Here is a 27,026-nt window from a genome sequence, read left to right as displayed (position 1 = left end):
CTTCCGAGCCTTCGGACAAGTTGGCCCTCAGCCAGCAGTGCATTAGCCGAGGAGTGAAAATAGGATTAAAAAGCTTTTGATGTGGAAAGAAAGCAAAGCCTGGGTGTGTAGGGTACATTTTTGTTTAAATCTATGTAAATCGCCTGGTAGTAGCACAAAAAGGGAGTTGGAAATGAACAGGCTGTGGTTAAGCACTGTCATATGTTGTACACGTTTTGGTTTGTTCCGACAAAGAGCAACATCTGCTGCAAATCCTTTTGGATTTTGTGTAAACATAAATAAAACTATTGTTAAATTGCATAAAAACGTAGCAAAAGTAGCCTAAATGTGATACTATGCTGCTAATGAAAATTAAGTAAAATATATAAATAATTTTATTTAGCAGAATCTTATACCTGATATTCCAACCCCAGTCGACAAACACACAAATATAAATCTAAGCATTTACTTTAGACACACCTGATTCAGTGGTTAAATTACGTCTTCATGTTCTACAGAAGCCTGTTAATCTCCCATTGATCCAAATCAGGTGTGTTGGAGCAGAGAATCAAGTAAAACATGCAGGATAGTGGCCCTCGACGACCAGGATTGGAGACCACTGCTTTAGAGGAATGGTAAATGGCAGCATAAAAAAGGTCACTTTTCAGAACATGGTTGGTTTACAGACTTTGGAGTTTTATAACAGATCATAATAATGATAACCAATTGACATTTTGACCATTTTTTACAAACCCTTCAAGAATTAAGAAAGGTTTTAAAAGACGTTCATTTTAAATTATTTTTACAACATTTTAAAAAGCTATTTGAATCATCAATCAAAGTCCAGATGTTTTATTTCCTTTGGACAAACTGAGAATAACTAAAGTTGTTACCAAAGCTGTAGTACTTCAGGGTGTTGCTGCTGGCTGTTAAAATTCTGAATTATAAATTAATTTTTATCTGTTTCTAAGCAGAAAACAGTACTTTTTAGTAAGAAAACAAAACTCTGTGTTATATATAAGTATGTGGCTAAATCTTTATTTTTAAAGCCACAAACTCACTCTTAGGATGTACTCCAATAGGTTTATATTACAGAAGATTTTTCATTGCGTATCAGTAACAACTAACTGGCTTCAGTGTGTAATGATAATTTCAAACAGCTGTGTCCTGTATAAAATGCCATACAAAATTTATTTCTTGACAGAAGTGAAATTTCTACATTTTTATTGTTCATTTCAGTTTGATCTTCTCAAATAAAATCAAGTCTTCTTTTCTTTTGCATTAATATCATGAATCAGAGTTATCCTAAAAAAAGACGCATCATACAAATAGAATCTCTCCGGCCCTGAAGCATCTAAGTGATGCGACTGGCACCGTGGATACTGTACATGGTCGCCACGGTAACCTAAGGCGTCACCAGCAACAGGCTTTCCGTGGTTATCTTTCCCATGGGGCTGTTGTGTTGTTACACCAAACAGAAATGAAGTCCATTTAAAAAAAATTTAACCCTCAAAAGTGTTTTATTAGTGTGTGTGGGTGTATGTGTGTGTGTGTAATTTCAGGAATTTCTGCTAATTATTTAATTTAATGTCACTGAAATTAATGAAACACCCAACTTGATGTTTTTATTTTATTTAAATGGTCATTAGCAACAATCAAATGAAAAGAAATCAAAAGTGACCATTCTGAAATAAAACCAATTACAGAATAAAAGTGTGATATAACGCGCTGCTTCTTGTTTGTTTTCCCTGCATCGATAGCGTTGTGTTTGAAAGAAAATGTCCCCCGTTTTCCTGAAGGTCATTTGGCGTTGTGCTGTGGGAGATGCTGACGGGGGAGGTGCCATACAAGGACGTGGACTCCTCTGCTATCATCTGGGGAGTGGGCAACAACAGTCTGCAGCTGCCGGTACCTGACAGCTGTCCGGACAGCTTCAAACTGCTCCTGAAGCAATGCTGGTGAGGAGGAGGAGGAGGAGGAGGAGGAGGAGGAGGAGGATATAAAAGGAAATAAGTAAAAGAAACTGTTGAAAGAGAATGATAAAGTTGGATATTTTAAGAAGATGGAGAAAGTAAATTCTCATCCAGTGAAGAGATTAAAAGATAAAAAGCAGCATTAAAATGTATTTTAAAATAGACGAAGGCTAATAAAACCCAATTTGAACTGTTTACAGGAACTGCAAACCAAGAAACAGACCTTCATTTCGACAGATACTTCTACATCTTGACATCGCCTCTGCGGACATTTTGTCTACGCCACAAGAAACCTACTTTCAGTCACAGGTGAGCATTTTTTATACTGTTTAAAAAACTAAATAACCTATTCATTACTATTTTAGGCATGCCAACATAGTAATAAAGTAAACCCTTTGATTAATTTCCTATTATTTATCAGCATTAGTTTAAATATAAGCAGACAGAAAGCAAGAATTAGGTCAAACAGCTTATATGGATTTTTTTATACTAGTGTGATTGCCGGAAAAATCTTAATTAAGTCTCCTTGTCAACAGATAAATAAATGAGCTTTAAGTGAAGTGCACATGAGCTCTGTATATCTCGTCTGTCAGCGACTGCCAGCATCACAGCTTCTTATTTTGCTGTCAAGCTGCTGCAGTTTCTTTCCAGTCTGATGCAGAGCTGAGTGCACAGCTGCACAGGGGCCCCAGGTCTCCTGGGAGCCCACTAATAATACCTGTCCTTTCAATCACTCCCCATTGTTGTTGGTTGCTTTTTTATTTTTTTTCTTGTCACACATGAGTGCTGATTTGTGCTTTTTTTTTATATAAGCTACAGTCTGCGGGGTCAAAGGAACAACCTTTTTCCACCCCAATCATATCAGGCTGCCTGGCTGGGGTGATGGAAGCACATTAGAAATGAGTTAGAACACTGCAAACCCAAAGAGATGAAGCAGAGGAGGTTTAGAAAGGTATAATTGTGTGGAAAAGATGTCTTTGCTCAGCCATGCGGGAATGACAGATCCATTTATAACTCAAGCATGTGTAATTATAAGGCAAATGTTCATTCAAACACACAAAATTCTGTTTTGTTTTCCGTCTGGTTAAATCTCATGATGCAGACCATGAACCTCTTTCACTTTCTCCACTTCTCCTCCTTCCCTGTTGTATCCCTGCCCAGTCTTCTCCTCTCTGCTCCATAATGGATTTTTCTTGTGACATTAGAAAGAAGAATTTGCTGCTAGAGTGTATTGATTGCTTTAATGGTAGAGAGTAGAGCAAAGGGAGAGGAAAGAGAGGGGACTGGAGACATCGAAGAGTGCACACAGAGTCCATTAGGTTAATAAGAAGAGCATCTCCCATGCACAGATGCACACACACACACAAGCCAAGTACACACGCATGTGCATGCACACACTCAAAAATCTGGCTTCTTTTGTCCTTTGATATGACAGGTTTCAGATAACAGCTGTCAGGCTCTGCTGCTCATAGGAAAATGCCCATGCTGCGTTTTTTTTTGTTTTTTTTTTTTGCATTAATGTCATGTCAGTTCATGCTCAGCTTTGCTCCTTGTGTATTGATTATTTTATAGGTTAATGGGTTTTGTTTCAGTGACAAAACCTAATTGCTTTTACAAATTAAGAGCTTTTTTTTCTCTAAATCAGGGTGCAGTGAAGCTATTTCGTATCGTTTATCATTTGATGTTAATACTTTGAACTTGAGTCATATTTCATTATCAAACTGAAAACATGAGAAGTGGCAGCAATTTGACAGAAATGAGAACAAAACATGTTGCTAAAGTACTGGATTGTGAATAAAAGATTAAGCAAATACCTGTTCGGTTTCCTGCTTTGGCTTCACTCACAGCTTTGATTTATGATCCCCACCAATCCCAATTTGTGTTTTTTTTTAATTTATTTACCTTTTATAGCCTACTTATTTCAGACCTATGAACACACTAACAAAAAGGTAGCTGTGTCTGTTTTAATAATGACACATATTATTAATTGTGACTTTTTTCTTGCTTATTTTTCTCAGATTTTTACATGTGGAGCTTGTTAGAAAGGGGTTGACAATATTGTTTGTAAAAAACACTAAATTATTGGGAATGGGAGTAATAAGATTACAAGGACACCATTTGTAGTGAAAAGCTTTATCAATACAAAGATGATTTTTTTTTTCTTCTGTCACACTGTGAAGCGTGTGAGTCTTTAAAAGCCCTCTGGTGGTATTGTTTTAGCTCTGATGGTTGTGCTCTGTGTCCCGCCAGGCGGAATGGAGAGACGAGGTGAGACACCACTTTGAGAAGATCAAGTCTGAGGGGACATGTCTTCACCGGCTGGACGAGGAGCTGATCAAACGACGTAGAGAAGAACTCAGGTGAGATAAAACAGACCAAATGATGTGGCAGGAGCTGTTATCACACACACCTCAGTGAACTCAAGACATGCTGTAAACAAAAATCAGCTGAAGTTCCTCCTCACTTACATGTGGGATACCATGAGATGGTTTTATTGTACCCTGGTACATATAAAGTAAGGAGGGTGTAACTTCTGTTCAGAGTTTGTATGCTTGTATTTTGACCATATTGCTCTGTGTATGCTGTGTGTATTTTGTTGCATAACTATTGGTAAAGAATGTGTTTGTTTTGGCAAAGATGAAAGCATACAACTCCTACAACATTAATAAGCTTTGAGTCTTTTTGCCTGCAGACTATTCAGTGATGGAAACCAGGAGTGTTTTTAGATATACTACAGTATATTAAACCATAGCTCACAAGTGTCTAGATCTATTTCAGGTGTTCTCGCATGATATTAAATGTTGTAGAGGATGCTTTTGTCTGCATATTTATGACCCACTTTTCTCTGCACGCAGGCATGCCCTGGACATCCGGGAGCACTACGAGAGGAAACTGGAGAGAGCCAACAATCTTTACATGGAGCTTAATGCTATCATGCTACAACTGGAAATCAAAGAGAAAGAGCTGCTCAAGTACGAAACCTCTTCCTCTTCTATTTAAAGTAACAGATGACAAAGGTTGAGAGTGAGGAAATTCCTATGTAGGGCACTTTATTGCACTTAAATCCTAATCAACCCGACTGTGAAACCCTGATTGTTTATATATCTTTATTGTTAGCTAACATTGATTAAACTGTGTATCGGTAACGGAGAAGCATAAGCATCTAAAATGTAAAGGGTAATAGTTTGTTTTCAAATGTCAGGAGGGAGCAGTCGCTCGACAAAAAGTATCCGGGCTGCTTCAAGCACCACAGCTCCAGGCAGTCGGCCTCCTCCAACTCGATGGAGAAACTCATGAAGAAACGCAACGTACCTCAGAAACTGCCCTCACACAGCAAGAGGTGAGAGAAACGTATTTACGGTTACAGTTGTTTGATGCCATAAAAGGCGGGTGATAATGTAGTTGCCTGTGCTTGTGTGTGTGTGTTTGTCTGTCAGCAAAATATATTTTTAACCACTTGATAGGTTTTGAGAAAACTTTCATATAATCTTGTGTTGCAATTAAACAGGGTTATGGCACTTTATAGCAAAAAGAAAAACGCATAGTCATATTTGAAGAAATAATACTTCCAACAATTGAAAATTATTTTTTTAAACATGCATGAGTGAGAAGTTTTACTAAGACTCATTTCTACAGATATGCATCCACAATAGGAGTAAGTACACTTAAAAGTAGGTGCCTCTGTAATTTAGAGGAAGGGGTTACTGATATTGATAAAAAAAGGATAATTTTGTGTTATTTTGCAATGCAGTGGTTCCCATAGTTGGGGTCAGGATCCCTCTGTGGGTCATGAAAAATCAGGTTTGTGGAGTTCTGCAGAACTTCCAAAGGTATATTTAGCCTTGTAACTGTTCCAAAGAGTTAAAAACAGACGTTTTAAAAGGATGAAAAACAATATAATGATTGATGAGGCTCTTTGAAGAAGACAAACATTGTTTTTTGTACTTCAACCAGTCATAGTTTGGGTAACGAGCCGCTGTGACTTTGATTTGGGAACCACTGCTTCAGTGTATTTGGTGAACAGTTCAAGCTAAAATCTCTGTTGTGTTTGATGAACAAGCTCTTCCCTTTCCTTTCTAGACCAGACCTACTGAAGTCAGAGGTCATTCTCCCCAAACTGGACTCATCCATGACCCAGGTCACCATCCCCAACAAGGGCTCCACCTCCCCTGGCCGCTCCCGCCGAGGAAAACCTCGCTACAGGAAGGCCGGCAAAGGCAGCAGCGGCGACTTGGCTCAGCTTAAAGCCACTCTGTCTTCATCATTAGCAATGATCAACGCCACCTCATCTGTTCCCAGCAGCAAACACCGGCTGGACCCCAGTGCAGCACTCAGGGGCCTGCAGCACGACCTGCTGCTCAAGAAGATGTCGTCCTCCAGCCCTGATCTGATTTCAACCACCCTGGAGGTCGAAGGGCGAAGGAAGGGGCAGATGAGGCCGGGGCTGGACAGAGCAGGCAGTCAGAGTGCCTCAGCTGGACTGGAAGACAGTAGAGGGACGGATGGACCAGAGGACGAACCGGACGTTGGGGTGGGGACCGATGACCTCGCTGAAACGCCTCCACGCAGTGACACGCCCAGCGAAGATGCAGCTTCTATTCCGTTCTCCAGTAGCCCTGATTCACCATGCGGAAGAGGGGCCGCGGCAGGAAGGTCGTCTGTACTCGGGAACGCTCGTGTTCCCCATGAGGGAGACGAGAAGGAGGAGGGGACAGTGATCACACGCTCCCCCAGAAGTCAGCGCCTCACACCTGCAGCACTGCTCTACAGGGCAGCAGTCACACGCAGTCAGGTAAATCGCAAAATGCTCTGATGTGTCCCTGTTTTTACAAAGTTATTTTCACTTTCAGATTAATAAGAAGCAAGGACTAAGAAACTAATTTGGGAAAATTAAACAATTTTGTTACTTAGTTTTTGCTACCTTTGGTCAAAAAAGTGTGTGGAAAATTTATAAGCTGCATCAGTTAAGACGTCAAAAGTAAAACTTTGCCATAAGATTGAAAGGTTTTACTTTAATAGTTAGCTCTAATAAAGTTCTGATGTCAAAGTCTTCAGGTTCTTAATTTTTCATGAGGCGTTCGTAAATGTAATGCAACTAAAAAGTATTACAAACACCTTAAAATTCAAACATTTTAGCTTTAAATCGTTGCCAATAATTTGCCTCTTGGGCCAGAGAGAAATGTAACTGGTTGAAGCTGCAGCTTTTAAACATCTGTTGTATCCCAGAGTTTTTATAAGACTCTCAGCTTTTGAGTAACTGCATGTGTTAGCAGCTCAGCTTTAGTAACTCTGAGTGTTGTGCATTTATAAACCCTTTATTTCAATTCTTCTCTACAGAGACGTGGAGTGTCATCAGAGGAAGAGGAGGGAGAAGTAGACAGTGAAGTAGAGCTGCCACGGAGACGGTAAGAATATTAAACATGATAATAAACCGTTCAAAGAAAGACTAATCCAAATATCCAAACTCAAAAGGAGCATTACATCTAAAACCAGCTAAAATTAGGAAGAAAATACAAAGCATTACTTAATTCTTTTCCACAACTGGGTGATTTTGAAATTATGTTTCAACGTTCAAAATTAAAACACTTAATCTTCCATATATTACAGTTTATTTATTTATTCTTTTAATTAATAAATAGTTTACATATTGTGTTCTCTTTGCATTTTAAGAACAATAACCAAGTTTAGCAACCAGCCAAAGGATATATTTTTAATAGAAATAACATTAAGTAAAGAAATGCACATCTCCTACTGCCTTGCCAGCTAAAGTTTTAACCTAAATTTTCAATGGGGATGACTCTCAGCTGCTACCACAACAAAGTTTAGCTCAGAAACTGTAAAATTGACTGAGTTATAGCCATTTTTGGGGTTGGCGAAGGCCAATTAGTTGTGGTGGCCACCTTCAATTGACTCCAAAGGTTAATCAGTTGTAGATGTACATCCAGGGATTACTTAGGGATTAAAATGGCAGCCAAAATGACTTAGAAGTTAATCTCATTAAAATCTGTCCACTGGTTCAGAAGATATTTTGTTAACAAACACTTACCTACAGACACTTAGATTGTCTTTAATTACCTTATCCTAACTTATAGTTAAAATAAGACAAAAACACAGTAAATATCCATTCTTTGCCTCGGTGTCTCATTTTTACAAACTTATTTGACTCTCTATTAACAGATATCTCATTTTTATAAACAAATGTACTCCTCTGTTGTACTCCCACACAGGCGGCCAGTGAGCATCACCAAATGCCAGTCCCTCTCAAACTTCAGCTTAGAAAACTTATCGGTGTCGGACGGAGAGGAGGGAAACACCACTGACCACTCCCACAGCGGCACACCCGACGTAGTCAGTACCAACACGGACGAGCGCCTGGACGACAAAAGTGACGACCTGCTGTCTCAGGGCTCTGAGATTCCTGCTGACCCGTCTGACCCGACCCAGCTGGGCTCAGACGGCCTGTCTGAGAAGGAAGCTGTTCTACGACAAGTGAAGACGCAGCTCGCTTCAAGTGAGCACAATTATGAGGTAGGTGTGCGTGACTGGAAAGAGCAGTCATCAGAATACAGACGTGCAGATGTAGTTAACAGATGCTTCTGTGAGGCTTGATGTTCTAACTTGTAGATTTTTGTTAAACCAGGCTCTGTACGACGACTCGGACTGTGACAGCGCAGAGCTGGACCATTCATGTGGTGCAGAACCAAGTCAACCTCCAAACAACTGGTGAAAACCCAAACAATCGGTTTCTGAAGAGCTCTTTCTTTGACTGGAGACAAGAAATGAAAACTCGTCTTTTTGGAAACCTAATTTAACCCATCACCTGAATGTGAACCTTGAATGGAGGACCAGCTGCTTGGACAGAAAAAAAAAGAAAAAAGAACAACCTCATTGTGTGTTTTTTTTTTTTTTCCATAACAACGGGCCGAAGATCAGCTTTGCAAAAATGCACCAAACTACGCCTCAGCAACACACGCCTCGATCGGAGGCCAGGAACAAGACTGTTTATTACCGTTGATTTTTATATTTACCTCCATCGTTAACAAATGTGTCATCTTATTTAAATTTATTTTACATGAAAATATCATATAATTAGAAGATTCTTTCAGGGTGTTTGCAGCAAGTGCAAATAGCAACATAAGAGCAGCTCAACCACCGGTGCTGCAATTCACACTTGATTTAATGTGTCATAATACTTTTCCTTTCATAACATTATGCACTATTTATTTCTTTATACGTGTGAAAAAAACAATGTTTACATTTTATTTGCAATTATTTGTGTTTGTCTCCATTTTCTACTTTATTTTATATTATTGTAAATATAAAAATGTTGTAAAATGAACAAATTTTTTAAATGTGAGATTGTATAATTTAAAGGTGCTGATGTCTCTCTGTAGGTGGCACTGTTCTATTCCAACCTCAAAAAGCTTTCGTTTAGTAGAATGTACCTGTAGCTGCTGTTCATGTCGGACCATCGGTGAGAAGAGGAACAAATTATTGCTGCCAAGTGTTTAGCAGTAAAAAAAATAAAAAATAAAAAAAAAATACCAGTTTCAAAATATCTTCAGAGACATTCGGGGATGTAAATCTATATTTAAGGAAACGCATGCTTGTAAAGATAAAAGTTTGCAAATGTAAACTTCTTGGATGTTAAATTCAAACACTTTTTTGTGATTAATCAGAATCAAATATTACTCACCCATAAAAAAGAACAAATACAACAAGAGAAAGCCTGCAGATATTTTAAAGTAACCCTGTAACAAAGACATGAACTAACAAAAACAGATCTCTAAAATGTTCCATCTCACTAAAAGAGCAACACGTTTGCAATGTGCCAGTGTAAATAAAACAAACAAACAAAAAAAAAGATGAGATTTTTAAAAAAGAAATTAAGTACTCGTCAACAGCGTTTCGCATCTCAAATCACTTATTTCTGACAGGATTATTCACTGTTGGCGTATTTATACCTACAGATAAATATTAAGAAAATGACAGAATTTAACTTTGCAGTTTTTAGTCGACTTGTTAAAATCCATTTAAAGGACATCCTGCTTTACTCAGAATAAGAGAAGGTTTTACATGCTAACATAGATGTTTTCAAGTTTGCACTAATGTTACCCTGACCGGTGAGAGACGGACTCCTTGGTCTATTTTTCAGTCGTGATGGTGGGGGGGGGGCTTCTTTCATACGAACAGAATGATAAAACTCTGGTGCTGATGTACTCCTTACAACCTTACTGTACATTTGAGCTCACGCTTGTTCAGTTACTCAATAATCCATCAGGTCAAATCAATAAGCTAGAAGAATAATATGGGTTTTATTTTTTATGGTTTTTAATGTTTTTTTGTGTTTAAGTTTACATTTGTAGAGCTTTTATGAACTGTGTCCCCAGGATCTGAAGCGAGAAATCCATTATCAGGATGAGATGTTGCCAACAGGCCAAACTACTGCCCTCTAGTGTTTCAGTCGTGGAGGGGTTTCCGTTTCCCAGAATGCTGGTTGAAAAACCTGGCTAGACTGAAATGTGGGCTTTTTTTATACAGCATTAATGTAACTGTACAATAAATATATTTAAGAAACGATTTAAAATAAACTTAGACTTGTAAAATCTCCACTGGTGTTTTCAGTGTGTTCAACACGGCGACAAAACTCTCAACAAAATGTGTGGTTTGAGCATTTCACGCCTTTATTTCTGCTTTTTTTTTTTTAAACAATATTGTGGCACCCAGGTCTACAGTCTCAAACAATGTGCACAAACGTTTTTGTTTTTTTTTCTGTCCTGCAAATAAAAATAAAAAAAGTTCTGACTTGAGCAAAGCAAAGAGAAGGAATCTAGTGGTAACTCACAACCCTTTCTTTGTTTAGTTCAAACATATAAATTGTTTCACTCCGCAGCCTTATCATCACATTTATTAGACCAATCAGTGTCCAGAAGTTATTTTTCACTTTGGTAGTTAAAAAAAATATTCATTCTTCCATCTAAAACAAATATTTCAACTTTTTTTTCTTTTTCTTTAAAGTATATATCAATCTATACAAAAAAGCGAGGCCGACCCTCTGCTTCTGATCCCTTAAACCGAGTCCAAACCCCAAAAATCTCCCATCCCAGCAAAATATCAACACATGATCTCAGGACCAGGAGAGGGGGTGGGGGTGGGTGGGGGAGAGAGAAACCGGAATGACATGTAGAGGAGAGAGAAGGTGACATGCGTAGTCGTACACATTTGAATTTATCTGAATAAATTAATCTGAGTGTTAGAACATTTGTCATCCGAACCGAATGTGCTCAGCGACGGTGCATCTACAGCTACGTTTTCTGAGTGTAGTCCAAGTTACAAGCACTTCCGTTGGAAAGGTGACACGGGGCGAAGACGCTGTTTATTCTTAAAGCATGTAAATACGGGCCTGAATACGAGTAGGAAGAAAAAAAATATATATAAACAGAATAAAACAGTCACTCTATGCTTAATTTGTCATTCTTTTTATTCTTCCTCTTTTCCTTTATAAAGAAAAAACAAAAAGAACTGTACAGAACTAAATCTATATGCCCTAATCCGAGTTTTCCAACTCCACTTCTTTGTCACGGCAAAAATAGAAAGGGTAAGAGAGCAAGAGGAAAAAAAAAAAAAAAAAAAAAGGGCTAACAAATTATTAAAAGCTTCAACTTGACTCAAAAAAGGGGAATTTAAAACCTAATTTTCTGCTTCTCAAGAAAAAAAAAAAAAAAAAAAAAGGGCTAACAAATTATTAAAAGCTTCAACTTGACTCAAAAAAGGGGAATTTAAAACCTAATTTTCTGCTTCTTTTTGACTAAAAACAAAAAACAAAAAGGAAAATAAATAATGAACTCAGCAGATTCAATCAGTGGCAGTTGACATTATTTTCAAATGAGAAAGAGGATGTACAATATATAAACTCTGAAGATGAATAGTTGCATTAGACTGCTTTATGGTAGCCGGTGATACAAAAGTGTGACTTAGTGCAGATGCAGTGTCCTATCAGTTGGCTGCCAGTCCTGTGGCCTCAGAGGAAAGCCTGGGGAAAAGGACAGACACCCAGACACCAGGGAAGAGAGAAAGGAAGGCATGCAATCAGACAGAAAAGATAAACATCAATATCATTCACTGTACATTACAATATTATTAGTATTATTTTCATTAAAGGAGATCATCTGGTTTTATTTACCAGGTAAAACTACCATCTTATACCATCTACTGCGAGGGGAAAATTCTCTAAATCGGCTGCTGATCAAAGTCACTCGTTAGTTTAAAAACAATTTGGATGAGAGGACCCGACTGCTCGTGTTTACAGGCAAAATATGAAGCTGCAAAAGCAGGAAAAGCTTAACAAAAAATACTGCAAACAGGAGCAAACAAGTTGTTTTCATTCCAACTATCCTTTTTTGTTTTTGGTTAATGTTTTGTTTTTAAACTGATTATTATTTACTTGAACACCTAATTCAAACTATAATGTTCGTATTAACCCAATAATGACACTTCCTGTGGACTTATCTGACCAGCAATTCCAAAAACCTGAAGTTGCACATCATTTTAAATGCCAGAAATGTTCATATTTTAAAAAAAGTACAATTCCTTAATTCATAACTCTAAAAAGATATATCAAAAATGTAGGTGTAGTTGCACTTCTAAGGGTAGAAGATGTGTCCAATAAGCAGAAAGATTTCTAAATCTTGAGTGCACAAACAGAGGGGGGATTTAAATAGGAGAAAACCACTGGTGGATTCACTCATAAAACCCTATCTTCCTATTCCTGATAATCAAAATAAGAGCTAACAATATCAATGACTCAAGTAGATTATTGTGACCTTAAATGAAGCCTGATTATCCTCCTCTATTTAGGACCAAAGGACAGCTGTTAGTGTTTTTGTTTCATCTCAAAAGGAATCAATTAACAATAAAAACATTAATTTAGACCAGCTGCTCTCAATCTTTTCATAATGAGTACCACTTTACAAAATACTATGGTCTCCAAGTACAACCATTATGACAATATATCAATCTACCTGAACATCTAACTCTAATCTAAAAACTGAACCAGGTTTTTTTTTATCCTAAGCTGAACTCTTGAACAAACCTAAGTGGCTAAACGACCCGAGGCCTGACCTCGCTGGGCCAACCTGGGGTGAATATGGGTAAAACACCTGATGAACCCAAGATCTACTACCAACGATGTGCACCAAACCTAAGGATATTCGGATTGCTAAACAGTTGTAATAACACATTACATTTTAATTCTCAGGCTAAGCAAAGAAGGTGAGATCTCGACACGTGTCGTTTGTCATTAGACTGTTTCTGTCTCTACTTTTTAGCTTTACACCACAATTCAGTTTATGATTGTTAATTATCAAGAATCCTGAGTATTAGCAGTACTGATACCACAGTTTGAGAACCACAGTTACACCGAGGGAGCTAAATATTGTAATAAAATGATTGATGTTCGCATGGTTTTAACATTTTCCACCGCAGACAATCGACAAAGGCAGAATTATTTGTTTATTTCTGCGTCTGAAGCAGCAGCGACTCTGCAAATACACTTTACCTTCTCTTGTGTGTTTATCACTTTTGGCAGAATATTTTATTTTATCCATAGTGACTTAGAAGTTAAGTATAGAAGAGTAAAAATGGAGCTTAGAACAAGAGGGAGCCACACTGACTGTACAGAACAATGCATTGGAGGAATAACATGACTACTGATGATTAGGTAACTTTCTGTAGTCGTTGCTGGTTGCCTGGCAACAAAAAAAGTACTGGGAATATTTTATTTTTTTAAATAATCAGTGCCAAACTGCTTGATTACCTCCTGTTTCCAGTTTTTCTATTAAGCTAACGACCTGCTGAAGCTTCATATTCCAACACGAGGCGGATAAAATGTATTCATTTGCTCTTTTTGAGTGGGTGAATACATGTAATAAATCGGATCCGCAATATGTCTAATTATTCCTGTAATTGTTTCTCAATGAAGTTGTGCTGAGCTGAAGGAGATGGCTGCTTTGGGGATTTTAACTTCAACATCACCCAAAGGATGATTTGGTGGCTTTCGTACCTGAGGGAAGATTTACTTTAAATGATTTTTTTTGTTTCTTACGTGAGCAGTAAAAGTCATCATAAACACTCCGTTATGTAAACTAACAGTCACTTAAAAACAACTAGAAGGAAACTAATCGCACAAGTACATCATGACATCTTAAGAGAGAGCCGCTACCTGAGCAGAGCTTTCACAAAGAGAGAAACAGTTCAGTGATTCAGTGAAATTATTCCCTGTCCATGCTAGGTTTAAAGTCGTTTAAAAATATAATGCACTCAACTTGTCATATCTTAAAGAGACAGCTAAAATCACGCTACAGATATTTTATACATATGGCATTAATCATCTCTCTGGCTTTGTAACGAGGGGCTGCTTTCTGCAGGAAGCGAGGCATGGCGCAGCCAGGTACAAAAGCAAGTGCACGTACAGACAACAGAGAGCATTGTCAGCACTTCAGTAGTAGATGACTTATGTTTCCTTCGTTAGTAAGGGGAGAGCCTGCGCCTTTTAGACTTGGAGCCAAGCTCGGGGGCGACTTTGGGCTCAGTGGCAATTGAGTGTGGGGGGTTACTGGCCCCACTGACAACATGGAGGGCCAGGAGAGGCAGGGGCTTCACACTGAGGAGACTCGACACACAGGCAGGAGAGCTGGGGAGCAGGGAGTCAGTGGAGGAGGAAGCAGAGGAGGAAGAAGAGGGAGGAGGTGGCCCTGGAGCCAACAAGGACAGAGGGATGGAGGCTGTGGGGGGCACCACACAGGAGGAAGAGGAAGAAGAGGAGGAGGAGAAGGAGGAGGTAGCAGCAGAGGAGGTGGTGGTGGTGGTAGTAGTAGTAGTGGTGGTAGTAGTAGTAGTAGAGGTGGAGGGAGGGCACAAGCTGGTCTGTTCAGGGTTCAAGGAGGAGGAGGAGGAGGAGGGAGGAGGTTTAGAGGACTCTACACTGTAGAAAGAGAGACAAGGAGAGAGGGACAACACAGTCGGGATGGGTCACAGGGCAGGCTGGTGAGCAATGGGTGGGGAGGGGGAGTTGGGGAAGGAGGAGGGATGGGGTCAGGTGTGGGGGATAAAAATCACTCAGGGATGTGACAAAAGACAAAAACTTTCATTAGAAAAAAAATTAAAAATCCTCCTAATCGTTACTCATCTGTAGTGATGGATCAATGTGGGGAGCAAAAGATTAAAAAAATAAAAACTAACAGAGATGATTTTCAGAAAAAGGTAATGCCATCAACTAAACTCTTTTAAAGTGCACACAAAGCTGATACAACTGGAAACAAAATGTGCATGTCCAAGGTACAGGATGCACAAACTGGTTTACTTTAAGGAATCACTGCAGTCTGGTGAAACTGAGGGGATATTTGATCCAGCACGACAGTCATCATCTTCAAATCTGACGGTATTTTAGATAAAACTAATACCACACTCTGTAGTTTTTATTCACATCTACAAACTAAAATGTACTTTTCTTTTTATTATCTCACCTGGCGTTGATGAGGTACTCCGCCAGGCTGATGCTGGCAGGCGAGCCTGTGATAGTAACCTGGCGGTCTGTTGATCCGTCCACTGGATTTGCAATCTTGATTTGGGCACCAGACATTTGCCTAATCTCATTGATTTTAGCTCCCTGGCGGCCGATGATGCATCCAATAAGCTGTGATAGAAACAAGCAGGCAAGTGAAAGAAATTCAGTTGACAAAAGGGCTATTTATACATTTATACAATACGCGGCTGAGATGCAACTTTTCCCACATGCTTAAATAATACTGTGTAAATTTGGACACCAGAGAACTGATTTGGTTTAGGCCACCGCTTCTGTTGGCAATCAAGAGAACCAATAATGTTGATTTCCAAAGCAGCAGTTCTCTAATCCAGTATGAAGCATTAATGCATCTATGTGCTGGAAATGGCATTTCTATGCGTTGCCTCTTTATGTTTATAATATTTGCACACATCCATTAGGACTGTCACAATTAGGATATTTACTGGCAAAAGATATTATTCAACTTAAGAGTTTAGGTTTTTAATTCATCTTTTTGTTAAGATGCCTCGACTGATCCTTTAAGAATTTAAACTCAAACCTCGGTTGATTCCAAGAGACAATGTGGAGGAGTGCCCGGGTATTTTCTTTTGTGTTGGAAAGAAAAAGTTTGCTCCGTTATTCTTTCTGCAACCATGGTTAACTAATCGCCTTATGCACCGTTTGGCTAAAGAGTTGGCCAAAAAGATCTACTTAGATTAAAAGAAAGACAAAAAAAAGAAAGGGCTGATATATCGAAGCAAGCAAATTTACATGCCGGATTACTGAACCAGACACAGCACTGCTGGTTGTGTTCTTACACATAGAACTAAGTTTTTAGGCAGAATAAACAAACTCTGCTGTTATTACTGCGGCTGAGTCCAAGACTTGTTGTTTCACAAGCTGATAATGTGCAGAAACCTTATTCTCTCTGTTGCATTTAACCCTCATTCTTTGGGTCTAATCGTCAACAGAAGAAAATACAGCATTAAAGAATTACTGTTTATTGTGCAACAAAAGGAGGAAATCAAACCAAAACAAACATCCAAAAAAATAAAAAATAAAACCTAAGCTGCATTTGCTAAAATGTTTACTCCTCTTTGTCTGATAAAAAAGCCAGAAAGTTGTTTAAAAAAAAAAAAAAAAAAAACATACTTCGACTACATTAATAACTGTACGAGATAACACTTTATTATCGATAAAAACTAATTTCATGAATACTTACATCATTTGGAATGGTCATCTCATGGGAACTGGTTTGAGCAGAAGCATCAATTCCTAACAGAAAAATAAACACCTTAAACAAGCATTTAAATCAGTAATTTCTTTATAAAGTCTGTGAGTGGATTATATCCAGTGAATTGACAGTAATTTTGTTTAGATTTTTTGGCAACAGTCCAGCAAAACAATTTTACTATAAAAGCAGGATCAACTTTTTTTCACAACTGTTACTTAAAATAAAAATAAAAAAGCAATTGTTCTGTTTTGGTTCTAGCCTAGTAACCCCCACCCCAATCCTCGATTAGAATAATAACACTTTATTTTATTTTTTACTGAGCTCAACTTGACTTTTTAACAAAGTGAAGTAAATGCAAATTAAATCAGTGAGTTATCAAGTTGGTTGAAAACCAACAAGTGCTCATCTTTGAGTTGTCACTATCTCTTCCTCTGCAGCGGCTTCAAAACTTGAATCGACGCACGAGTGATTTTACGCATGCTGTCTGACAGTGTTAAAGGTTCGAGCTGCTATGAAGGCCCGTGGGCCCTTGTCGTGCTGCATACCAGTAAATCCCTGGTTGCCTGGTGCAATGGGGAAAGGGCTCTGCTGCATAGCCAGCTGGTGAAGCTTGGTGAGCTGTGGAGAAATAGCAGCAGAGGAAGACTGTGAGAGTGAGAGGAGGAGGCGGGGAGAGAAATGGAGGAAATGGGAAAAAACACAGGAAGAGGAGAAAAAATAGAACAAATATAAATCACAATCAGTACAGACAGTTACACAAGAAAGCACAAAAAGAAAGAAAAATAACTTGTGTGGTGTTCAGACTTATTCTTGTACAGACTGTCTGTCGGTTATATTGACTTGTCTAAGCAGCACAAAATATTTATCCCTGTCAGGTGCAGGCTGCACATTTTGGTAACGACTTCTTGCAGTTTTTATGGCCACGACAAAGCTACAATACACAAAGGAAGGAGCTGAGAGTATACAGTACAGCTTTAGAGAAATACAATATTCTAGAGAAATACCGTAGCTTATAAACAAGACCCATTTAACTCAAATATACTTAAATATAACCAAACTGTTTCATGACCTTGGCAGTTTTCCGCCTGTTCCCTGCTCTGATACCAAAAGTCTGTGACATGTAAAACACAATGTTCAATGCTCGTCATCATCTTAAAAAAAAGAACAAACAAACAAAAAAAGATCCTTCAGGCAACAGGTAGTCAAAGCACAAAGTAAAAAGAGAACAATGTCTTTTCTAGGACAGACCAATGAATGAGACATGTGACAAGGCTGAACAAAGTCGAGAAAAAAAAAAGACAAAACAGCAAAGAGTGAGCAGCAGGAACAGATTATTATTCATGGAACAGTGGAGAATCTGGACAAACAAATGACAAATGTCACTTGAATTCATAAATGAATACCAGTTACTGCAAAAACACAAATATTAATGAACGCTACTCTAAATGGAATGATAATTGTTGCTAAAATGAGGGGATTAATAAAAAAAAGAAGGTTAATCAACATTTCCGGGCTACCAAACGCTGTGTGGGTAGGTGGGGGTGGGAGGGGGACACATTTTGGGAGAGAACAGCTGTAATTATGGGTGGGGGTGGTGGTGGTGATGGGGAGGGCCGAGTAAAAACATTTGCTGCACTTACATCTGGCTGTGGAATCGCGTGCTGTCCTTGTACAGCATATGCCTGAAACATATGAAAACAAAGCTTTCATAGACCTCACATCTGAGTTTGTCGGTCAACTTGTTTCTCCAGCTATGTCACTATTTAAATATCTCTCAAAGACTCCAGCACATCAGAGCTTCAATTAAAATGATAAAGTTAAAGACCAAGGGAAACGTCTTGTCCAAAGTCTCCACATTTCTGGAAAAAGAGCCATCTTTAGAGACATAAAAAGTACAACTGAGGATAATCCAAAGAGGAGCTTTTCTTTCAAGTTTAAAACAAAGCATTTAGTAAGATAAAGGATCTTGTCATGTTAGGAGAACAAGCACAAAAAAGGTGTTTGGGTTCAGATCCACATTAAAGGGAAACAGACCACCTCATTTACAAAAACCGAGGCTTAAAACAAAAACTGGGGAAACAAAAGAAAGATGCTGGAAGAAGAAAATATCTGTTATGATCAAACCTCTGAAGTTGCCGGCACTTTAGTAATTGTTAGTAAATGTTGCACGTTTTAACTTGAAGTAAACATCTGTAGATAATCCTTAAACTACATGTTACTGTATGAGCTAATGTTGTGTCATTATGTTAATTTCTATTGAGCATTTTTAATGACAAATTTTAAAAGATCATCATCATCATCAGCTATGAGTCTCACAATGACAGAATGCTAAATGACCTATTCAAGGCAATAAATGCATCCCTGTGTCCATCTGATGTGTCATAAATACCTGTCCACCTGCAAAGATGACGGGGGATCCTGAAGGCTTGGGTCTGTAGGGGATAGTGACCCCCTTAGGGGGAGACTGTACAAGAGATAAAGGATGTATCAATATTCATTTCTACTGTGTATGTCATCACATCTTCATACTCTGGCATAATGTTCACAGTGTTATTGGTGAAAGATTCAGACTGTATAATATTTTGCACACATGCACTGTATAAAATAAATTATTAAAATAATTCAGTTTTACTTATACTCCTCCCACTCAGCTTTAAGAACATCTTATCCACGGGGATCACAGCATCGCACATGATCAAAATACAACAACATCTTCAACTTAGCTTGCTTCACTGCTATCAGACACGACTTACCTCAAGCATGACCACACAGATCTGCTTTACACACTCAATTATTGACTGGGGAGTGCCAGCAATGGTGATGGCACGCTCCGTGGAATTGGGGAGCATGTCTCCTGCCACTTGTACCTGAGCTCCAGTTGACTGGAACGCAAAAACAAGGGTCAACAATGTGAGAAATCAAAAACTCAATATGTGTCATCAATATTAGAATAAAAACAAATGACATGAAGGCAAAGTGAAAGCAGTTTGAATCATTTTGCATACCTCTCGAATTTCTTTAATCTTGCAGCCCCCTTTCCCGATGAGGGAGCCACACTGGCTGGCAGGCACCACAATGCGTAGGGTCACTGGGGGCTTGCTGGTAGCTGTGCTGTTTGTCATCGAGCTGCTTATATCCTGGCAACAACATTAAGAGCTCAGTTAGCCTAACTTATGCTTGGGTTGTCCGCTGTCGACCTGCAACTTCAACACCTACCTCTTCCAACTTTTCAATGATCATGGAAAATGCTTTAAAGATGGCAGTGGTTGGACCTGCCAATGTAATAATCCTCTCAGGACAGTTGCCCTCAGAAATGTTGATGCGAGCACCGCTCTACAGGCGAAACAGAAAACCAAACAATGAAGCATTCAGTTTAGAGTTTTTTGACAAAAAAAAAAAAGTGAACTGTGCAAATCTACCAATCATGGCCTAATAGAAATTATACCAATTATACCATGACAAGCTGTACTTAAGTATATTCTAAGCACTGCAACAAGATTAAAAGAACTCACCTCTTCTCTCATCTTCTTCACAGACTCACCTTTCTGTTAGAAGGAAATTATATTAAATACAAATTTATTTGGACTTGAAAACAAATCATACAATAAAACTGAGAAGTATTATTAGTATAAAGAAGCTTACCTTTCCAATAATGCTTCCAACTTCCTAAAATTGAAAAAAAAAGGTCTCATTATATGTTTAAGAGTTGATTGACCTAAATCATCCAGCAACTGCAATTTCTGCACTGCTATAAAACCTGCCAGTTCTCACAGCAGTTACCTACCACCAGCAGGTCTCGGTGTTACTCCAGCATTCGTATTTGCAGTACATCTGAAATATACTGGGCAAGTTCAACGAATGACTTTGGGCAAGACTGTTTCAAAAAGACAGATCGTTTAACCCTCTGTGGCCAAATTGCAGACAAAGTATTTGAAAAGAAAAACTGGAAATCAAGTATTTCTCCAACAGCCTGCTAAGCGTGATCTTGGTTTTCCATGTCCTTGAGTGAATTGTCAGGATAGATACTGTGGAGTTTTATTAACACAGTAAAGATATAGAGTTTAAATTGTGTGTGTAAAAACAACAAAAAGCTGCACGCATCACAGAGGAAACGAAAAGATTTGAGTCGAGTGTTTTCTACACCCTAAAAATTATCTGCAAAAGGCAAGAGCACTGAAGATAGGGCTGAAAAGTTTGTATTTTGACCAACGGAGGACAGGCATTTTATTATGCCATCAGAAAATTGTGACCTTTAGGAAATGTCACCTTTAGCAATCTATAATTTAGCACTACGTGTTAAAGATTGTGTTTTTATTGTCATGGTTTGGAATGTGTGCATTATAATCTAGTATGCGTGTCAGATTTTGAGCTGTTGCTTTTTGGCCTCACAGCTTCGAAAATCCCCACAACAGCCAACTGTAGGACTCACAATGTGACAAGTGTGTAGCAATGCTGCTGTCACCAGTGCCAGATGGGCCCGAGACAAATGCTTGCGATGCCTGTGGCAGTGAATTTTAAAATCTGATCGATATAAAACGTAGACTTTTATCCTTCAAGCTCCTCTGTGATCATCCTCTCAAGAGTCACATCATCACAAGCATCGGTGAGTCCATCTCACCAGGCTCTAGATTATGTACTTTCATCTAAGATATCAAAGATAAAAGTGCATCCCTGTCCAATGATGACAGGGTTCTTAAAGAACTGGAGAGTATTCCTTCACTCAGAGAAGAACACGTGTTGCTGCTCTTCCAGCTGACTTCAGTAACAAATTTATTTACCAACTGACTCAGATTAATTGATCTGATTGGTTAAAGCATGCTTGTGATAGATACCAAATATTTGGAAAATATTTGTTCTTTTTTTAGTTTCAATGCAGGATTTTTAAACTGCATCTCTGAAACAAGCCATGTGAAACTTTGAAGGTGTATAAGACAGAACCGATTTACTAGAGTTAAAATGTCCTTTTTTAATGTACTACAGAAGGTACAACAAATACAATGCAGAATTACATTTAGAAAATAACAAAATAGTCTCATATACAGTAGGTTCTGCTTTGTAATACATTAATATTAATGCACTATTCTATTTTGCCTTGAAATACAGGATTCAATCATCTGGCAAATACTCTTATTCATCCCATTAAAATCCCTGCTCTTCGCAAATCCCAGAGGGGAGACTTCATTTTCATAAATAAAATGCCATCCGCTGTTAGAATGCCCACACAAGCAGCTGATGGGTGACCTCACCTTGCCATGCATGAGCAGCCTAATGGTGAGGGTGACATTGAGCCCGCCTTCAATCACTCCGGAGTCCATAACTGCTACAGTAGCCGTGAGTACAAAACTGGGGTCTTTGGTCTCCGAGATGGATCTAAACAACACAAAACAAATGGAACATTATACACAGTGGGGGAGAGAATGGAAAGACAGTGACAGTGTTGTGATTTTGTTAGAAGAATGTATAGATGTGGCCCATTACCATGAACTTAAAAAGGTTGATACCGAACGTCTACTGCTAAAGTAAGCAAAAACACAATGGCACATTTTTTTAGAACCCATTAATAGTCAGAGAACCTTTTTATCCATAGTGCAATCACACAGCATTCAAACAGAACATTAATAAACACACAAAGGCTTAAATGTAGACAATCACAAAGTATGTGGGGTCCTGGTTCCCATTCAACCAGTATGCAGAGTAATTATTTTCCTCATCTTAAATGTTAAGTTGGCAACAGAACTTCACACAACCTTTGAGTTTAAGCGCAAAGCTCGATGCCAGGTTTGTAGTAAGATTATGGTTAAAAGTGACTTTCACAACTTGCATTCTCACTACGGCAAAACACATTAAGGAAGAAGTACGCAATAATTTAGGGCACTGTTTACGTGTGACACTGCAGAGTGACGCGTACTACGACCAGCGATCTTGTAAAAAAAAAAAAGAAAAAAGAAAAGATGAGATAATGATTTAATTGTGATTAATTTAAACCCACCTGTCTAAAATAAGATGATTTGGCTTTGGCTACTTTACTCGACAAGCAACCAAGATAATTAAAAAAGAAACACGGTCGTATGCTACCCGCATCGTTTGCTTGTAAAACAAGTTTATCAACGTGTGTACGATTGTTTCCTTGTTGCTGATAAAACTGCATCGTTTATGTATCAATAACACGACAAACACATACGGCACACCAATGAAACTGTTTAATAGATTGTTTACTGCGTGTGATGTAGTTTGAAGACAATTAAATTACTAAAGCTAATCGAAAGTCTGTTAGCACTTTAGCATTTCGGTTGGTAAATGAATGGAGCATGCTTGTTAGCATAGCTAGCTAGTTAGCTTAATTTGTCAACATGCGGATAAATATCATTAAGATCCGAGGAGCTGCATTCAGGAGAACTCTTGTGCAAATTAAAAGATTGAACAATGGCCACTGTTTATCAAATGGCCACATAAAAGGTCTTTTCGCCGTGGCTACCCAAGCTAAGCTAACCACATCACTCTGAGCGGAGACTGCGTGTTCATCATCACGCGGCCTGCTAGCAGCCGCAGCTACAGGGCGCGATTTCTTTCCGCTACTTCTGACCATAACAAATGTTTAAAAATAACTTAAATATCGCATCAAAACTCACCTTATTCGTGCGCCGCGAGGTGACCGGGGGGAGGGTTGGGGTTGTAAGGGTAGAAGGGGAGAGGTTTGGGAGGGTAGAAACCCGGGGGAGAGTTTAAAAAGGACTCGGGGAAGAGGGAAGAGTGATGCGAGATCGAGCTCCACTCCTTTTACACAAAGACAACAAAATTTTGACCTTTGAACTTTCACCCGTCACTCGTCACCCATAACAACCACCCCACCCTGAGGCTGCTCGTCGAGCGCGGCTTGTCATCAGCGTGACGTTAAGATGCAACATGGCAGGAAAAATTCATTTAAAAAACGAAGAATATATTTAAAAAACAATATAAACTTAAACCACCATTTAAAAATCTGGAGTATTGCTGGAAATTAAGAAGCCTGTAAACTATATTTTTTAAATTGTTGTTGCCAGTACGTTTCTGATTTCTAAAGTAAAATATTGTTACATAAATTAAAAAAAAAAAATATTAAGGAGCCATTAGTTGGCATGATGCATACTACAATTTACAGTTAACACATTTATTTGTTATCAATGACGAACAAACACATAATGAATTTTTTAAAGATCTGTTTATTAAGCAGAATAATCAGACTTTACACATTTAATCAATTTTAGCAGGATTGCATCAAAATGAGCTCTAAAGCAATGCAGAACAACTGCGTAACATTAGACATTCAGAGATTATTTAATTTGACTCATAAGAATTTCCAAAACAAAAACAATATTTTACATCTGTGTGTGCATGTCTATAAAAAAGAAAGAAAAAAAAAGCAATAATACAGAAACCCTAACTGGAGAGCATTTATTTTAAACATTACAAATCCCCAAAACAAAAAGAAAATGAGTTTCAGGCTTTTTAAGTGTCATAAATATACAATAAAAGATATAAAATACTGCAAATCTGTATGATAAGAGCCACTTGTGTGTGATTAGTTAATGTCAGTGTTGCACATTTTGAAAGCAGCATTTGATGCAGGCTGATTGTTGAAATGAAGGCCTCAGTCTGAATCACTACTGCTGCTGCTGCTGCTGCTGCTGCTGCTGGAGGACTGTAAAGAAAAGAAGGGTGTTTAAACATTTTAAACATTAAAATCTAAGTTTAAATGAAATCAAGCTGGATTTGATAAATGTCAGATTTGCAAGGTGATTCTAATGAACAGATGAGAGCAGTTAGCTCTTACAGTTGAAGTGAAAAATGCTTTCAGGAGAACACTCTGGATTTTGGCATTCATGTGGATGGAATGACACCTAAACATTTCTGCAGCCAAAATGAACACCCCACGGAAACTTTTCCAGGAACACTTTGCAGGGTTTAACCACTCAAAATGGTCTCTCAAGACACCAAAGTGAATGTATTTTGGATCGTACTGAATGTTATGATAGTTCTTTGCACAAAAAGTCACCTTTTCAAGATAAACATAATTTTGCTCTTGCAAAAAATTACAAGAACTTGTGCTGGAGCTTTAAAGAGTATAATCTAAAGACTTATTTTTGTTTAATATGATAATCCTTGATCAAATAAGCAACTAATATATATATATATATATATATATATATATATATATATATATATATATATATATATATATATAAACAATCTGCATTCTTCCTAAATTATAATGTGAATAATTTAAATCACACACAGGATTCAAACTTACTGGTGTGAAGCTGAGGTCCAGTGAAGGTTCAGGCTTTTTCATGTTAATATGTCAGTAGCAGGAGGATCTTTTTAGTTCAACTTCACATTGCCATATATCCATAATTTAAGAATAAACTCACCTTGCCATGCTTGTAGTGCCCATGCTTGTGAGCTTTCTTCATCTTCTTCATCTTTTTCATCTTCTTATGAGCTTTGTGTCCAACCAGCCCCACTCCAACACCAGCTAAACCACCAGCTAAACCACCAGCTAAACCACCAGCCATGGGATTTAGCCCACCATGATGAGGATAACCTTTGTGATGATCTTTGTGATGACCTTTGTGATGACCTTTGTGATGACCCCCTTTGGGAGAGTGTGGGTATGGACCTGGATGAAAACCTGCAGTAGGAACCGCTGGATAGCCACCTGGAGCCATAGGATAAGCCTGAGGTCCAGGAGCTCCGTAAGGCATCACCCCTGGTTGCAGGTTTGGTACCATGGCTGGGTTCGTGGGTGCTGGGAACTGGCCTGCAGGGTATCCAGGGTTTGGAACCTGGGGGAAGACTCCTGGTGGAGGAACAGAAGGTAATGTAGGGTTGTAACCAGGAGGGAAGGCAGGGTTTGGTTGGCCCATTGGAGGAGGAGGACCTGATACAGATAAAAAAAAGCAACATACTTATACATACTTATGCTTCAGTTAAAGTGATAACATATAGATTGTACAAAACATCTCAAAAAACGTTGTTTGTTTGATTTCCCACCTTGATTGGGCCACATAGCTTTTATGATAATTTGATCAAATAAGCACAGGAGTCTCACACAGCCCTGTGAAAACAAACAGAAGATATGCACAGTTTAGTCATTTAATAAAATACAATTAAAAGTGCCTAAACCGTCTTCATAAACAACCTGTGTAACTGCATTCTGTCTCTTCTTATACAAAATTCTACACTTATTTGTTCAACCAATTAAAAAAAAAACTAAATTTCTTCTGGGAAAAAAGAAAAGTTGCTCAGTTCTTTAAAAGTAGGCTTAAAGAAGCAAAGATGTTTACAGAGATATACCATTTTAGAAATAACTATCAGTTCCATACAAATTAACAGCACTTTTAACTAAAGCTTTCAGTTCAGCTTTATTTATATGGCACTTTTCAAACATGTCAAACTCAAAGTGCTTTCAAAATTCTATTATGCAATAATGTAAATAATTTTTTTAAAAAAATTTCTTCAGGCAGGATTGCTGTTTTAGAAACAGTTTGGTGAATCTTTTAGCTGTGGAGTGTTCAATACATCTAAAACATTGTCTTACAACTCATAAAAAGCACCCGAACAGATAAATATCCAGAATTATGTTGCCAAAAACAAAACAAAAACAGGATGTACCCGATGTTTAACTGTGGTCCAGTTCCTGGAAAACAGCAACTTACTCAGCACAAATAAATAAATACCATCAAATTCTCTGTTTTACTCAAGTTTGTTTAAAATCCCAAAATGCTGATTTTGATTACCTGGAATGTTTTATTTCAAAAACATTTTCTAATACGTCTAAGATAAGTTATAGGTTTACCTGTTAGCGTTGCTGTTGTGAAGTTGGTCGCGTTTCACTTCCGCATTGAGACGTTTGGCCCACGAAGCCACGCCCTCTTAAATGACGCACGTACGTCAGAGGAGAATGGAAAAAAAAAGAGAAAAGCTGATCTACTATTTTCTCTTTTGCTGTGAGAACAAAAAGCACTGGAAACGTCACTCTCTCTTGAACTCTGTTGGTAAGGAGTCACCGGTTGAAAAACAAACATACACCTGATTGGAAAATACTGCACCTGTGTACTTATTTATGGCACAAATATCCATTACATCAGCTGCCAGCTCTGTCAGCATCTAAACATGCTACTCATGGATCCTTGTGTTTTATAATGGAAAATAAATGTATAAATAAAAGAACATTTGTCAAAGGTATGTGGTATTACTCCACATAAATGCTTTTCTTAAAAAACAAGTCATCAAGAATTAT

At 38.2% G+C, this 27,026-nt stretch overlaps 3 protein-coding genes across 10 annotated transcripts in view; 1 reads left to right on the top strand and 2 right to left on the bottom strand.

Moving 5' to 3' along the window:
• Positions 1–11,031, top strand: part of LOC108231598 (mitogen-activated protein kinase kinase kinase 12) — a 29,932-nt gene extending 18,901 nt beyond the window's left edge. For both annotated transcript variants that reach the window (XM_017408705.3, XM_017408704.3), the window contains exons 6-14: positions 1,779–1,937; positions 2,153–2,261; positions 4,203–4,312; positions 4,808–4,924; positions 5,155–5,292; positions 6,033–6,744; positions 7,290–7,357; positions 8,180–8,480; positions 8,593–11,031. In XM_017408705.3, the coding sequence (XP_017264194.1) occupies positions 1,779–1,937; positions 2,153–2,261; positions 4,203–4,312; positions 4,808–4,924; positions 5,155–5,292; positions 6,033–6,744; positions 7,290–7,357; positions 8,180–8,480; positions 8,593–8,679 (1,801 nt within the window). In that variant the 3' untranslated portion in view covers positions 8,680–11,031. The remainder of the gene's footprint in view (positions 1–1,778; positions 1,938–2,152; positions 2,262–4,202; positions 4,313–4,807; positions 4,925–5,154; positions 5,293–6,032; positions 6,745–7,289; positions 7,358–8,179; positions 8,481–8,592) is intronic.
• LOC108231599 (poly(rC)-binding protein 2) lies at positions 1,800–23,549 on the bottom strand. 7 transcript variants are annotated; one of them, XM_037975157.1, is made up of 13 exons: positions 23,377–23,545; positions 21,994–22,117; positions 20,390–20,413; positions 20,260–20,292; positions 19,964–20,080; positions 19,753–19,884; positions 19,501–19,629; positions 19,137–19,211; positions 18,388–18,429; positions 17,293–17,392; positions 16,736–16,788; positions 15,476–15,645; positions 1,800–1,934 (listed from the first exon to the last, which is right to left on the bottom strand). In XM_037975157.1, the coding sequence occupies exons 2-13, from the start codon at positions 22,060–22,062 to the stop codon at positions 1,913–1,915; spliced, it is 966 nt and encodes a 321-aa protein (XP_037831085.1). In that variant the 5' UTR covers positions 22,063–22,117; positions 23,377–23,545; the 3' UTR covers positions 1,800–1,912. The 7 variants fall into 7 exon arrangements, with proteins under 7 accessions (XP_037831085.1, XP_017264199.1, XP_017264198.1 ...); XM_017408710.3 differs by lacking the exon at positions 1,800–1,934 and adding an exon at positions 11,663–11,985 and having other exon boundaries at positions 17,293–17,365; positions 23,377–23,544; XM_017408709.3 differs by lacking the exon at positions 1,800–1,934 and adding an exon at positions 11,663–11,985 and having other exon boundaries at positions 23,377–23,543.
• Positions 23,550–23,926: 377 nt separating this feature from the next.
• On the bottom strand, positions 23,927–26,670 carry prr13 (proline rich 13). The gene is made up of 4 exons (XM_017408619.3): positions 26,583–26,670; positions 25,778–25,841; positions 25,156–25,664; positions 23,927–24,425 (listed from the first exon to the last, which is right to left on the bottom strand). Exons 2-4 carry the CDS (start codon positions 25,791–25,793, stop codon positions 24,375–24,377), a joined length of 576 nt encoding a protein of 191 aa, XP_017264108.1. The 5' UTR covers positions 25,794–25,841; positions 26,583–26,670; the 3' UTR covers positions 23,927–24,374.
• Positions 26,671–27,026: the final 356 nt, after the last annotated feature.

The sequence above is a fragment of the Kryptolebias marmoratus genome, linkage group LG4, assembly GCF_001649575.2.
Source record: "Kryptolebias marmoratus isolate JLee-2015 linkage group LG4, ASM164957v2, whole genome shotgun sequence".
Lineage (NCBI taxonomy): Eukaryota > Metazoa > Chordata > Actinopteri > Cyprinodontiformes > Rivulidae > Kryptolebias > Kryptolebias marmoratus.
The sequence above is the reverse complement of the archived record's forward strand: the minus strand, read 5'-3'. Positions and strand labels throughout refer to the sequence as shown.